Here is a 12,495-nt window from a genome sequence, read left to right on the forward strand (position 1 = left end):
CATTTAAGCAACATTTTAGCCTAAAAATTTACAATATGGTCACATCTGGTTTGAGTCTTCGCTTACTCCAAGATCAATGGTTCGAAACTTGGACTTTTTATAACAGTTTATACCAGTTTTCAGTTGCTTGCTGCTGATTTCTGTTCGCCTGTTACCCCAATTTGGGAAACGGGCAATTTGCATGGAAATTTTCGGAAATTTGGATGGGCTGCTGTAGGGATGTTGTTGTAAAAAGGTTGTTGTTGCCATCAAGCTGTTGTTGTCGGCAACAAATAGGTATAAATGCATTAAATGGAATATAACAGTTTATACCAATTATTATTTTTGCCCAAAAGTTTTTATTACAGTTTATACCAGTTTTCAGTTGCTTGCTGCTGGTTTCTGTTCGCCTGTTACCCCAGTTTGGAAAGCGGCCAAATTTTAGAAATTTTGCTCACTTGCATCAGTGATGCTCATGTGCATCAGTGATGCTCATCTGGCTATATTTTGCAATATTGGGGGGCAATAAAATCGGGCTATATGGCAGTGATGCTCATCTAGCTATTTTGCCATATTGGGAGGCTATAAAATCAGGCTTAACGGCAGTGATGCTCATCTAGCTATTTTGCATTATTGGGAGAAAATGACATTTCACTAACTGCCAGTGATGCTCATCTAGCTATTTTGCATTAAAATGCCATCTCACTCACTACCAGTGATGCTCATTTCATTGTTCTTATATAGGAAAAATATAATAAAACAAAATAATATAAAATAATGTATTTCATTGTTTTTATTTAGGTTCATTAACATAGAATAAAATAAAGTATTTTAAAATTAAAATGTTGCTTGTTGTGTTCGTTGCTGTTGTTGTAAAAGTAGCCGGCAGACCTGACTTTCGGTGGTCTCTCCTTATCCCTGATTCCTGATCCCTATTCCTCCATTCCCATCCCTTATCCACCATCCTTTTGCGTGTGTCGTTGGTCCTTTCTCTTGGTTCTTGGCCGGGGTGGGTCAGGTCTACTGATACTGATGACTAGGAGCGATGGCGATGGCAATGACGATGGAAAGTCTGTAATTGAACAGAGAAAAATAGCAAATTAAAAACTAAAAAAGGCATAACTCTGTCAAAAATGCCTTTATTTGCATTCGGAAAGCGGTGTTATGTTAGTTTTTATAAGGTTAACAAATCTGCATACTTAGTTAGAAATTGAAAATTTTATCAAATTTTGAGAATTTTAATGATGTAACCCCTTATAAAATGTTGAAAAAATTGATTGAAAATTTTTTTTCTTCCAGACTTAGCCAGAAAGATGCGCCTGCTAATGCTGATCAAGAATATATATGGTTTATGGGGTCGGAAATGACTCTTTCAATGCGTAATGAGCTTCGGACTGGAAATAAAATACCCTGCAAGGGTATAAAAATTATAGCTTCGTTGTTTTTCAACGTATGTTTATCTACTCTCAGATATAAGCTTTTTTTATTATTCTAGAATATATAGCAGTAAGAGCATAGAGAAGACTATATGCAAAGTTTCATTCAGATAGCTTTAAAACTGAGGGACTAGTTTGCGTAGATAACAGACAGACGGACATGGCTAGATCGACTCGGCTGTTGATGCTGATCAAGAATATATATACTTTATAGGGTCGGAAACGACTCCTTCACTGCGTTGCAAACTTCTGACTGAAATTATAATACCCTGCAAGGGTATAAAAAGTATGGGACCCATAAAAACATAAATATAACTGCAAGTATATCATGATTTATAAACTTTATTTAAATGCAAAGTTTTCTCTTTTGAAACCTTCTACAACTTGCCTAATATAAAGCTAATATTTAAAAAACGACAACAATGAATTATTCTGTATAAAAGGCATTGCATGTTTAATTCAAATTAACGATTACTCAGAGCCCGCTTATAGTGTTCATGTCAAGACCGATGATGCGTCAGGTGGCTTTATAGCAACGATGGCGTAGTGCCTGGGCGATATAACGGGATCAAACAAGTCGATTAAATAGCTGCGCTCGTAGCCCAGTTCCTTCAGATACAGCAGACGGTCCAGTAGTATCAGACTCTCTAGAACCGGAGCAAAGGACATGCGCAGCAGATAGAACAAGTCCAAATAATGCTTATCCTTAGCATATTCCTGCAGGAGCATCTGAAGTTCAGCCTCTTCAATGGCTGCCAGCCAAGGAGCTTCCAATTTGGCGGCACATTTCCGTATGTAATCAGGGAAGTCCTTGAATTTACGCACCTTGCCCACCTGCAGTTCGTTTTTTGAATGCGGTGCATGGCGGCAAACCAGGATCTCCAAGAGAGCCCGGTAGTATAGTGTTATGTTTGGCAACTCCTTGCCATCCAGGGTTCGCTCAATGGATTGAGCCGCCAGCATCCTGGCATTCCGACCCATTCGGACCTGTTGCTCCCGAAGATACTGGCTTAAGGGAAAACCAAAATCCGTTTGCATGTCCATCAGGGCCTTGTTGCCGAAGAACTCCTTTTGGGAGAAGTGTTCCCTCAGCAGGTGATAGCAGCAGCCAATATTACAGAGTATCCTGCAGTCGGATTGGGCATGGAATACCTGCAGGCAAGTGGAAGCCAGATTCCCGCAGGTATGAAGTCCAGTCAGGCAAATGTTGTGGTTGGGCTTGGCTATTTCTGCTAGTTGAGGAAAATGCTCGGCCAGCAGCTCGCCAAAATTCAACTCGGTCGTTATAAATCTGGCTGTGGTCTTGTAATTCTCCAAGGATGGTGCATTCTTTGAGGTATCTCGGGTGGGCGACTTTTTGCCACGCCTCTTGGGAGTGATGCCTTGACTCTGCAGCTCGGCGCGTTCTGTGAGGCCATTCCAAGCGCGCTGAAATTAAAGAAAATATTTAATTTTTGAATTAAACCGTTTCTCATGAATTAACCAACACTGTTTTGTTTGAATCTGTCATCGATAACCGATATATCGCTACTAAACTAGTTTCCCATCCCTATCACTCTTCTTCTTCCTCGACAACGCGAAAAACGTTTTGCCGGCGTTTTTTAGCATAATTTTCCTGTTTTTCCTGTAAAACCCGACGAAAATCACACAAACATCATGTCGGCTGGCATGCCCATCAACCCCAAGCCCTTCCTGAACGGCCTGACGGGAAAACCAGTGCTGGTGAAGCTGAAATGGGGCCAGGAGTACAAAGGCTTCCTGGTCTCCGTCGATGGATATATGAACATGCAGCTGGCCAACACGGAGGAGGTGATCGAGGGCTCCGTCACCGGTAATCTCGGCGAGGTGCTCATCCGCTGCAACAACGTGCTGTACATCAAGGGCATGGAGGACGACGACGAGGAGGGCGAGATGCGGGATTAGCAAGAAAGAGAATCGCTTGCGAGAAGGAAGCCACTTAACTTAAGTCTATGAAATTAATGAAATAAAGCTATTTTTATTTTGTAGTCGAAAGTGTACCTGCAGTTTGCGATTCCGGCTCAGAGCGTTCTCTGTGTTGGCAGCATTGGCGTCGATGCCGAGCACGCGGTGGCCATACTGGAGAGCCAGGCGTGACGAAAGATAGCCCTTGCCATCGCCCGCATCCACAATGCAGCAATTCTGGCTCGAGTTTTTCGCTAGATGATCCACCAAAGCAGCGGTTAACTCCACCTGGAGAAGAAGAGAGAGATGAACCCCTTGTTGCTTTATAAGTCTGTGGATTTTTCTTACCTCATGGCACTTTTTGGCGCTCATAAACTCTCGAATGCTTAATTTATCAGCGTTCTCTGGTCCCTCAATGAGCTCCTCCACACTGGTCAACAGCTCTGGATGGAGCGACAAGCGTTCCTGCTCTCCCTGGGCTAGAAAGCTTTTCCACTCGGGGAATGCCTTCGTTTTTTCACTACCTTGCCAAAAGAGCTGCTCTATGGCTAGGTCCACATCCTCCTTCCCTGCAATCTCCTTTCTTAAAGTCTCTGGTAGAAAGTTGTCCCAATGCTGGTCCGTCAAGTAGTTCACCATGTGGCAATTCACAAAGTCCCAGTGGGGATGGAGGAAGGCAAGCAAGCCGTCAATCCGCCTCTGCAACTGGGTCACTCCCGCCTTGGACATTCTGCTAGAAGCTGTAATCCTTGCGTTCAGGTGCCGTGGTGTCAGGAGAAGCTGTTCCAGCGCTTTTTTTGGACCCCAGCAAGGCAGAAAGACGACGCTGGGAGTTACGGATATTTTCCACAGCTCCCACAATGTCCGCCTCCGGATCGTTGGTCCGGGGAAACTGCTCGATGAGCGTGCGCAGCTGCTCCAGGCTGCGACGTACCTTGTCGGTGTGCTTTAGCTGCTGCTGGGCCACCACTTGACCCAGGATCCTGCCCAGTTCCTCGCCCAATTGGACACCCTGGGCGTAGCCCAATTTATAGCCCTCCTCGTTGCCCTGCTCCTGGCCGTCGGTTAAACCCTCCTCGTAGCCCAGGCGAGCCTGTTTCTCCTCGGTAAGCACGATATCGTCAAATAGATCGTTTATATCCCGCGATGGAGATGTCATCATATGACAAGTTGGAGGCAATCCGGCTTAAGTTTTTAACTAATTATTAAAAAAAATTAATATTAAAATAGTGATTAGATTTTAGCCGAAATGTGTTTCCACTTTGGGTATTTTGCAACACTGGTTCTGTACATCAAAGGTATTCCCGCATTTGTTTTTAAATTTAATCAGGGGTATTCATTTACTAAACTTTAAAGTTTAAACCCAACTTAAAAATCGTTTTTTATTCAGTTGTTAATTTTATTCAACTGTTTTTAACATTTTGCTAATTTGGCATGCTCGCTTCGGCAGAGAATTTGGAATTCTTTCTAGAGATTGGTATAATTTAAGCTAGTGAAGCCAGTGCTTTAAGCCAGCTAAAGGCACAATAACCGGTGCTAAAGCTAAGGGGAGATTCCCGTTGCATCCACTAGTTCCAGACGTCGTCGTCCTCCTCGGAGGGCCCTTCATCGCTGCTCTGGGATCCCTTGCGCGGCTGCACGGACGGCGGAATCACACGCGACAGCTGCTGCATAAGGGTATTGCCTCCACCAGTGGCGGCAGCAGCCTCTCCGGGATTTTGGGCCCCAGAAATACCCTTGCGTCGCAGCATCAGCTTGTTGTGCAGGTCCGCCATCAGATCCCCCGATGCCGAGGCAACGGCACCCGCCTTGGACCGTGTGTTATCCACGACATCGAGTGGTGCAGCCGCCTGGTTTCGCAGTCGGCCTCCGGATGCGCCTCCAGCATTCCGTATGGCAGCCATGAGCTCCGATCTTGGATCAACAGTTTGGGGAGGGGGTGGGGGCATTCGGAGGGGCGTGGAAGGAGAGGGCGAGAGCGGTTTAACAGCTCCTTTGGTGGGAAAAGGTGGAGGCGACGGCGGTGCCTGCGCTGGCGGCGGTGGCGGCGGCGGTGGTGGAGGAGGTGGCGGGGGTGGTGGTAAGGTTCTAGGTGGTGGCATATACGGACCCAGTCGATTCTTATTCGGCCCTGGAATGTGGGTCTGGGCCGCAATGGCCTGCACCGTGATCTCGTGCTCTTCCAGTCCCAGGTCTGGCAGCTCCGGTAGGTCAGCCAGATCAGGCAGGTCGGGCAACTCTCCGTACTGGTACGACGGGGCAATGGGAGTCTGTTCCTCCACTGGCTGGTACTTCAGATCGTTGGCTATTCCGGGGAGATCGGGCAAATCCAGCGGCACATCGATGGCCGGCGCAGCCAGAGCAGCAGGATTGTAGCGCAGATCTCCGGCTGGAGTGGCCAGCTTGGTGGCGCCATAAGCCAGCGAGCGAGGAGCCGGAGCGAGCAGCTCTTCAGTCGTGCTCTTCAAGGACTGACTGGCGACGCGGCGAGTGCTTTGCGGAGGCAGTGATCGTTTCCATGCATTCAAGTCCTCCCCAAAAGCGAACTCATTGGTGTTGAAGCGCATAAGCGAGGGCACAGAGTGAACTCCGGCCACAGGAAGGGCTCCCAGGCCAGCAGTGCGATTCGTCATCTTTCGCTCGGCTACCAAAGACGACTCGTGCTCCCGGTCGCCGCGCACATGGAAGAAGACAGCCTCCTCATTGGGATCGCTGTTACTGCTGCCGGTGTTTCCCGGATGTGACAGCTGCTCCGGACGTGGCTGCGGCTGCTGCTCCTCCATTAGCTTAGTCGTCACCTGTGGAAAGGTGGCCGGCAGAGGGGCCAGGATGTCGCTGGCCGGGAATCTTGCTGGGGCAAAGATCTGGATGGCCCGCTTGGAGCCCACGAGCGCATCGATTTTCGCCTGCGCCCGCTTCACACGACTGTTTATGTCCTCAACCTTTGATCCATTCCTCGCCAAGCGAGCATCAATCCGCTCGAAAATAGAGTTTATCGTTTTGTGTAGACAGTCCAGCGACTGGGCTGCTTTGATTATGGTCTCCTGGTGGTGCAGGTCGGTTGGAATTATGGACACCTGGTAGGCGCTGCGCAGGTAGGGGGCTTCTTCGTCCATTTTTAATTGGCAAAATAACAAAATAATAAAAAATTATCTGCAAGCCAGTGTGGCCAGCGCTCGGTGACACCGAAAAACCTCTAGTGTTTATAAGCTGTGTTTTGTTTGTGTTTTATGAAATGCTTATATTATTTCCTGGAGAAAGTTTTAAAAAGAGGGTAGTCTTCCGGGGGGAGGATAAAATAATAACTTGATATTTTAAAAAGAGTAGAAAAAAGGTTGCAGAGTTAAATACTTTGCAGGACTTGCAGTGTGGCCAGATGGAATTCTGAACAGGAAAGCTTTTGTTTGGTTTTTATTTTGCTTCCCCAAAGAATGGACGAGTTCGACGATGATTCCTTCAACGATGTCTTGGGCTCTATGGAAATGCCCACGGCTCCCAAGCAACCCAAGGTCCAGGAGCCGCCGGCGGCAACAGTTGTGGCCAGCAGCAACAGCAATCCCAGCTCCACTACAGCTCCTGCCGCCAAGCCGGCTTCAAATCCCCACAGCGTCCTCGTGCACAGCAAGCAGCGTGGAAATCCCATCCTAAAATCCATTCTCACTGTCCCACTGGAGTTCCGTGACGACATTATACCCGACTATGTGGTGGGACGCACCTCCTGTGTCCTGTATTTGTCCCTAAAGTATCACAATCTCAATCCGGACTACATTTGTCAGCGGCTTAAAGCTCTGGGCAAGATGTACGAGCTGCGAGTGCTGTTGGTTCAGGTGGATACACCGGAGCCGCACAACGCCCTCAAGAGCTTGACCAGGATCTCACTGCTAGCGGATTTGACCATGATGCTAGCCTGGAATGCGGAGGAGGCAGGGAAAATCATTGAGACCTACAAACAGTTTGAGAAGCGGCCGCCAGATCTGATCATGGAGCGTGTGGAGTCGAATCCGCATCAGAAGGTAATTATGATGAAATACCAATTGGTTTCCCGAAACTGAAGCTCCCGTTCCAGCTGGTGGCAGCTTTGACCAACATCAAACCAGTGAACAAAACGGATGCCGTGACTCTGCTGCAAACCTTTGGGAATCTGGGCAACATAATCATCGCCAGCGAGGAGCGGCTCTCCCAGGTGATGGGCCTGGGTCCGCGGAAGGCCAAGAAGCTCTACAAGACTCTACAAGAGCCCTTCCTCAGCAAGTAGAGAGACTCCAGCTCGTCCATCATTTGAATACTTTAATTTCTTAGCAGAAAGAAACTGTACAAAAAATCAAGTTGCATTATTTTTTAACACCTTAAATATACCACCACACATATGTATTGATCCGCTGGCTACTCTGTCACCTTCCAAATCTTGATGGTGCCGTCGTCGCTGCAGGATATAAGTTGCCCGGCCACCGCTGGATTCCACTTCACTGAATTCACGTCCTGCTCGTGTGCGCTCTCCTCTGCCGTCAGTTGCTCGAACGTGGGCTCATCTGGCTTGGAGTCGCTGCACTCCTTGAATATCCGGATGCCATCGTCGCCGCAGGCACTGGCTATCAGCCCTGTCAGCTTGCACCAGGACACATCGTAGACGGCACGCGAATGCTGACCGGAGAGGGTGCAGACGCACTTCCACACCGTCTGCTTGTCGGGCGTGGCCACGCCGGCCTCGTTGCCGGGATGATAAGCCCGCCAGATCTTCAACGTGGTGTCATCGCTGCAGGAAACCAGACGCTCGCCATCTGCATCAAAGTCTATCCCCCAAACGGTGCTCGTGTGGGAGGATAGCGTCGCCGTGCAGTCCCAATCGCTGTCCAGTGCATCCTCCGCAAACATCTTGATGGTATTGTCGTATGAGGCGGAGGCCAAGATCTCCTTGGTAGGATGCCACACCACTCGCTTCACGTCCTGTGTGTGGGGATTCAAGACAGCGGCGCACTCGAACTCATCGTCGCCAGCCACTTCCCAGATCCAAACGGACTTGTCGCGTGAGCAGGTGGCCAGCAGTCCGCCGGAACGCGACCAACTGACGCTCTTCACCTCGTTTTCGTGTCCCTCCAGGGTGGCGTTGCACTCGAACTCTCCCGAGGATTTCGACCAAATTGCCGTGGTGGCATCAAAGCTGGCCGAGGCCAGGAACTGACCGCATGGGGACCACTGTATTTCGCGAATGGTGCGCTTGTGTCCATCAGATAGTATGGTCTTGGTGCTCCAAGTGTTTCCGGTCAGAGACCAAATGCGGATGGCCTTGTCCTCGCCACACGAGGCAAACACGTTGCCCTTGGGATGCCAGGCTACCCCCCAGATGCGTCCCTTGTGCCCCTGTAGGGTGTGTTCCAGAATTAAACGTCCCATAGCTGCCTAAGTGGATAAATCACTGTCTGTTCTGATTTTGATAACAAAGGTGCTGGCGACAAGAAGAAGAATGCGACTTGGCAACAGCTGTTTAGTCAGTGTTGAGAAATGTTAAGGCAAACCTTTTTAAACGTTAAAATTAAGTTAATTTTAATTGCGTTTCTTTTAATGTTAATTGTTATCACTTATATTAATATGAATTTGATCATTGTGACCTTTGATTAATACTTTTTATATATTTAAATTTAAGTGTTCCGCCAACACTGATGTCCGAAACAGTGCTGCACAACGCCAGGTGCATGTTTTCTTATCAGAACTTGTGGAGAAAGTTGTGTATTGTGAATTTTCGTGTTTTGCTGATGCTGATAAGAAAATGAACGGATTGATAGTATTCAACAGCGCCAGCGACGTTGTTTACCGTTGTTTAAATTCTCCACTGACGCAGAAGATAAGAAATGTGGCAGTTGCCCAGGGCTTGCTCCCGGCGGGGGAGCAGGAAAGCGAAAGCCCCTTGGACAGCAACATCTTGCTGCAGATATTCAGCCCCATTGTTGGATCCCAGCGGATAATGCAGTGCCAGTTCGACAACGCCTACTCCAGCCTCCAGTGCGAGCAGGGATTCAACTTGGTATTTGGGGAACTTCTTGGTTTTACCTTCCTCAAGATTGGACACATTCCCGTGGAGCAACTGGGCCGGCAGATGGGTGTGGCCATTACTCTCACCCGGTATTGCTATGGTGCCAACTTGTTTGCCGCCCAGGCGGGGGCCATGCAGCAGGAACTGCTGACGCAGTGCCTCGACTGCTACGAGAGCCTGTTGGGCGAGGAGGACCAGGCCTATCTCCTGGAGGCCATGCCCAAGCTGCTGGTTAACGCGGAGCTGAAGAGGACAATTCACCTGACCCTGGATGCCACTCTGGAGCACCTACGACAGCTGGGCTTGCCCAGGGCCCACGCCCTGTTGTTCGTTTCGCACAAACTGCTGGCCGTCAATAGCACTGGACAAGCTCTGCCGCTTTCCGCCGCTGATTTACTATTCCTCAGCCTCATGTCGCGGGCCATGCAGTCGCCAAAGTCACCGGCACAACGAGCGGTGGCCGTGTTCCTGCAGGGAGTCTCCCACGACGTGAATTCCGGCTGCGTTCCGAGCATCGTACACATTTCCCGCTTGCACGGCAATCAGGTGCTTCTCCAGATAATCGAGTATGCCAACATGCCGCTTACTAGCTGCATCTATGACTCCTTCTTCGTGCTCCAGAAGATCATATCCGTGCAGCACCAGGGGGACTCCGATGCCCTCAAGCCCGCCTACGAGAATCTCGAGTCCTTTGTGGGCCAAACTCTGACAGCTTTGAAGAGATACGCCAAGCAGCGACCGGAGGACATGGAGAACTGCTACAAGAAGTTTGCCACCAAGTGGGAGAACCTGCGGAAAATGTACGCGGAGTACTTTAAGAACTTTGAGCGAGAAATGCTCGTGAGGATCGAGTCGAATTTACCGTCGTTCGGGGAGGAACTGAAGCAGCTCTTCACGCTGGCCTGCTGCGATAGCTCCAGTGTCCATGAGTTGGACCAGCTCGCCGACACGGCGGCCAATGTGGAGGCCAAGCTCTTGGAGTTCGCCGAATTCCTGGCGGTCAAGGCAACCCGCAACTTATCCATCGATGCATATCTGGAGGACTTCCCCGGTCTTGTGCACTTTATGTATGTAAACCGGAGCAGTGGACACATGCTGGCACCGGACCTGCGGCCCAACCAGCTAGTGCCCAAGACTAAGCTCTGGAGCATGGTGGAAATAGCACGTAGCTATTTGAAAAAGGGACAGACCACGGTGATGTGGAAGGACAAGGCCTTCCACTACTCGTACTTCCTCTGGTTCGAGGATCAGTCGGGCAGCACGCTCAGCACCTCGATGGATTTGCAGCAGCACTTTCTGGCCACAGGAGCGGCCAGTGGTAATGGAACGAAATCTCCCACTGAACCGGGTGCCCTCACCATGGACTACTACCACGATCTGGCCGAGCTGTGTTTCCCCAAAATATCGCCGGGAAAAGTGCGTGTCTATGAGTTATACTGCATCCACCTGGGACTGGTAACGGCTACCTGCGCCGTGGAGCATGCCCGTCGACTGGTGGCCACCATCAGCGATGTGGTGGGCGAGGAGACACTTTAATCGTGTTTAATTTTAATAATTTTTCATCCTAGCATTCCATGCCACATTCCCAAAAATTCTAGTCAATTCACGAGGCTCCCCAAGGAGGCGAAATCCTCACGAAATTTGTTACTCCAAGGACAACTATCCACTGTTATAGGCTAAACAATCATCATGATATTTGTAAACTCCTTTTCCGTCACCTTCTAACGGCAATAAAAACTTAACAATTAAAATGTTTTATTGAGTCTCCGGTGTCTGTGCCTTCTTCAGCTCCTCCAGCCTTTCCAGGAAGAAGGATTTGCGAGCTGTCAGCGGCATGGATTTCTGGCGCAGCATGTAGTTCTCATTCCCCAAGGCGGTGTAGGTGTCGTCGCCAATGAGATCTCTTAGAGCAATGTTCTTCTTTAAATGCTTATCGTAGTAGCTGGCTCCGGCGGCCACAAACTGGGGGCCCATGGCGGCCAGTTTCTTGTCAATCTCCGCATCTGTGGCCACCTGATTGAAGTCCTTCATAAAGCACCAGATGCCCGTGCCGAAAAGACCAAGAATGCTGTACAAAACGAAGCGAACCTGGAAATTGGAGACTAGATTTGTAAGGATGGTTTCCTTCCAGAGTAACTTTTCAACTCACGCTTCCGTGGCGGGCAAATAGATTCAGCCGCAGGTTCAGGTAGTGACCCATGGTGTAGACCATTAGGAAGCTCACGCTTGGAAATATCGAGTTGAGGAGCACTCGGTGGGTCTGCAGCTGCAGGACAGCCTTGCTCAGGCCAAACACCTGCTCGTCCTCGTTTAGGACTATGGCCTCCTCCAGGAGCTTGCCGCTGGGAGAGCTCCAATTGATCTGCTGATCTCTGAAGCGGATATCTGCCCGCTTTATCTCCTCCTTGCTGGCATAGCCGTAGTTCACGGGTATACCTAAAGCGCCGCCAAAGCGAAGCTTTGTGGTGCCCGCTTGGAACAGATCAAAGCCAAACACAGTAAAGGGCTTGACGAACTTTCGCTCAAAGTCGGACAGGCCCAGCTGATCCAGGGCCTTCTCCAGGCGCTGCTTCACGGCATCCGGAACAGGACGCTCTATGCCGTGCCTGTAAAGAAGAATGGTTGGTGTGAGTCAAAGTTGGGACACATCCAAGTGCTCCACCTACTGGTAGCATTGCACAAAGTCCCGGTAATACTTCAGGCCAAGGGTGTGCGGCAGGAAGTTGCCCACAAACAGACCAACCGTGGTGGATCCCGCCGCGTAGAAGACCAGCCTGCGTCCTCTTTCAGTCTTGAAAAAGGAGAATAATCCCCCGCCGGCTTTTGGTTTCATCTGCATGCCGTTCCGTTGTTTTGTAATCGCAGCCAGTGGGACCAGAGGAGTGCTGCAAAAACATCGTCGCTATATCGATATCTATCGATGTTCTTATGATTTTCTTATCAATGTTTATTCATTTTTTAAAATTTGTTTGTAAAAATCAAAGCTTAAATAATCTATAAATGGGCTAAAAATGCATTAAATTCATTTCGGAAAGCTGTTTTGTGTTAGTTTTTATAAGGGTAAAAAATCTGCATACCAAATTTAAAATTTAAGCAAATTTTAATTTTGTCCAAATTTTGACAGTTTTA

The 12,495-nt window shown here is 49.0% G+C and overlaps 8 protein-coding genes across 8 annotated transcripts; 3 read left to right on the top strand and 5 right to left on the bottom strand.

Moving 5' to 3' along the window:
* Window positions 1-1,739: 1,739 nt before the first annotated feature.
* Window positions 1,740-4,067, bottom strand: LOC108074701 (probable methyltransferase-like protein 25). Its single transcript, XM_017166841.3, has 3 exons — window positions 3,687-4,067; window positions 3,435-3,626; window positions 1,740-2,843 (listed from the first exon to the last, which is right to left on the bottom strand). Exons 1-3 carry the CDS (start codon window positions 4,065-4,067, stop codon window positions 1,911-1,913), a joined length of 1,506 nt encoding a protein of 501 aa, XP_017022330.1. The 3' UTR covers window positions 1,740-1,910.
* On the top strand, window positions 2,964-3,421 carry SmF (small ribonucleoprotein particle protein SmF). The gene has a single exon (XM_017166847.2). The coding sequence runs from the start codon at window positions 3,072-3,074 to the stop codon at window positions 3,336-3,338; it is 267 nt and encodes an 88-aa protein (XP_017022336.1). The 5' UTR covers window positions 2,964-3,071; the 3' UTR covers window positions 3,339-3,421.
* Window positions 4,068-4,071: 4 nt separating the features above from the next.
* LOC108074706 (protein LTO1 homolog) lies at window positions 4,072-4,630 on the bottom strand. Its single transcript, XM_017166846.3, has one exon. The coding sequence runs from the start codon at window positions 4,498-4,500 to the stop codon at window positions 4,072-4,074; it is 429 nt and encodes a 142-aa protein (XP_017022335.1). The 5' UTR covers window positions 4,501-4,630.
* A 67-nt stretch (window positions 4,631-4,697) lies between these two features.
* wash (WASH complex subunit washout) lies at window positions 4,698-6,495 on the bottom strand. The gene has a single exon (XM_017166840.3). The coding sequence runs from the start codon at window positions 6,452-6,454 to the stop codon at window positions 4,907-4,909; it is 1,548 nt and encodes a 515-aa protein (XP_017022329.1). The 5' UTR covers window positions 6,455-6,495; the 3' UTR covers window positions 4,698-4,906.
* A 91-nt stretch (window positions 6,496-6,586) lies between these two features.
* Window positions 6,587-7,713, top strand: Ercc1 (DNA excision repair protein Ercc1). The gene is made up of 2 exons (XM_017166844.2): window positions 6,587-7,351; window positions 7,405-7,713. Exons 1-2 carry the CDS (start codon window positions 6,770-6,772, stop codon window positions 7,591-7,593), a joined length of 771 nt encoding a protein of 256 aa, XP_017022333.1. The 5' UTR covers window positions 6,587-6,769; the 3' UTR covers window positions 7,594-7,713.
* On the bottom strand, window positions 7,591-8,809 carry Ciao1 (cytosolic iron-sulfur assembly component 1). Its single transcript, XM_017166843.3, has one exon. The coding sequence runs from the start codon at window positions 8,727-8,729 to the stop codon at window positions 7,722-7,724; it is 1,008 nt and encodes a 335-aa protein (XP_017022332.1). The 5' UTR covers window positions 8,730-8,809; the 3' UTR covers window positions 7,591-7,721.
* Window positions 8,810-8,969: 160 nt separating this feature from the next.
* On the top strand, window positions 8,970-10,902 carry HPS1 (Hermansky-Pudlak syndrome 1 protein). The gene has a single exon (XM_017166923.3). It carries the CDS (start codon window positions 9,103-9,105, stop codon window positions 10,900-10,902), a length of 1,800 nt encoding a protein of 599 aa, XP_017022412.1. The 5' UTR covers window positions 8,970-9,102.
* Window positions 10,903-11,104: 202 nt separating this feature from the next.
* LOC108074750 (transmembrane protein 177) lies at window positions 11,105-12,343 on the bottom strand. The gene is made up of 3 exons (XM_017166924.3): window positions 12,033-12,343; window positions 11,516-11,972; window positions 11,105-11,454 (listed from the first exon to the last, which is right to left on the bottom strand). Exons 1-3 carry the CDS (start codon window positions 12,203-12,205, stop codon window positions 11,122-11,124), a joined length of 963 nt encoding a protein of 320 aa, XP_017022413.1. The 5' UTR covers window positions 12,206-12,343; the 3' UTR covers window positions 11,105-11,121.
* Window positions 12,344-12,495: the final 152 nt, after the last annotated feature.

This window comes from Drosophila kikkawai, chromosome 2R (assembly GCF_030179895.1).
Source record: "Drosophila kikkawai strain 14028-0561.14 chromosome 2R, DkikHiC1v2, whole genome shotgun sequence".
NCBI classification, from domain to species: Eukaryota; Metazoa; Arthropoda; class Insecta; order Diptera; family Drosophilidae; genus Drosophila; species Drosophila kikkawai.

Excerpts from the sequence above, each read along its gene's own strand:
- Ciao1 (XM_017166843.3), bottom strand. The coding sequence starts at position 8,729 with ATGGGACGTTTAATTCTGGAACACACCCTACAGGGGCACAAGGGACGC.
- SmF (XM_017166847.2), top strand. The coding sequence starts at position 3,072 with ATGTCGGCTGGCATGCCCATCAACCCCAAGCCCTTCCTGAACGGCCTG.
- Ercc1 (XM_017166844.2), top strand. The coding sequence starts at position 6,770 with ATGGACGAGTTCGACGATGATTCCTTCAACGATGTCTTGGGCTCTATG. Across the intron at positions 7,352-7,404 it reads AGTCGAATCCGCATCAGAAG|CTGGTGGCAGCTTTGACCAA; the intron begins GTAATTATGATG and ends CTCCCGTTCCAG.
- LOC108074701 (XM_017166841.3), bottom strand. The coding sequence starts at position 4,067 with ATGTCCAAGGCGGGAGTGACCCAGTTGCAGAGGCGGATTGACGGCTTG. Across the intron at positions 3,627-3,686 it reads GCGCCAAAAAGTGCCATGAG|GTGGAGTTAACCGCTGCTTT; the intron begins GTAAGAAAAATC and ends CTTCTTCTCCAG. Across the intron at positions 2,844-3,434 it reads GCCGGAATCGCAAACTGCAG|CGCGCTTGGAATGGCCTCAC; the intron begins GTACACTTTCGA and ends CTTTAATTTCAG.
- LOC108074706 (XM_017166846.3), bottom strand. The coding sequence starts at position 4,500 with ATGATGACATCTCCATCGCGGGATATAAACGATCTATTTGACGATATC.
- wash (XM_017166840.3), bottom strand. The coding sequence starts at position 6,454 with ATGGACGAAGAAGCCCCCTACCTGCGCAGCGCCTACCAGGTGTCCATA.
- HPS1 (XM_017166923.3), top strand. The coding sequence starts at position 9,103 with ATGAACGGATTGATAGTATTCAACAGCGCCAGCGACGTTGTTTACCGT.
- LOC108074750 (XM_017166924.3), bottom strand. The coding sequence starts at position 12,205 with ATGCAGATGAAACCAAAAGCCGGCGGGGGATTATTCTCCTTTTTCAAG. Across the intron at positions 11,973-12,032 it reads GACTTTGTGCAATGCTACCA|GCACGGCATAGAGCGTCCTG; the intron begins GTAGGTGGAGCA and ends TCTTCTTTACAG. Across the intron at positions 11,455-11,515 it reads TATTTGCCCGCCACGGAAGC|GTTCGCTTCGTTTTGTACAG; the intron begins GTGAGTTGAAAA and ends TCCAATTTCCAG.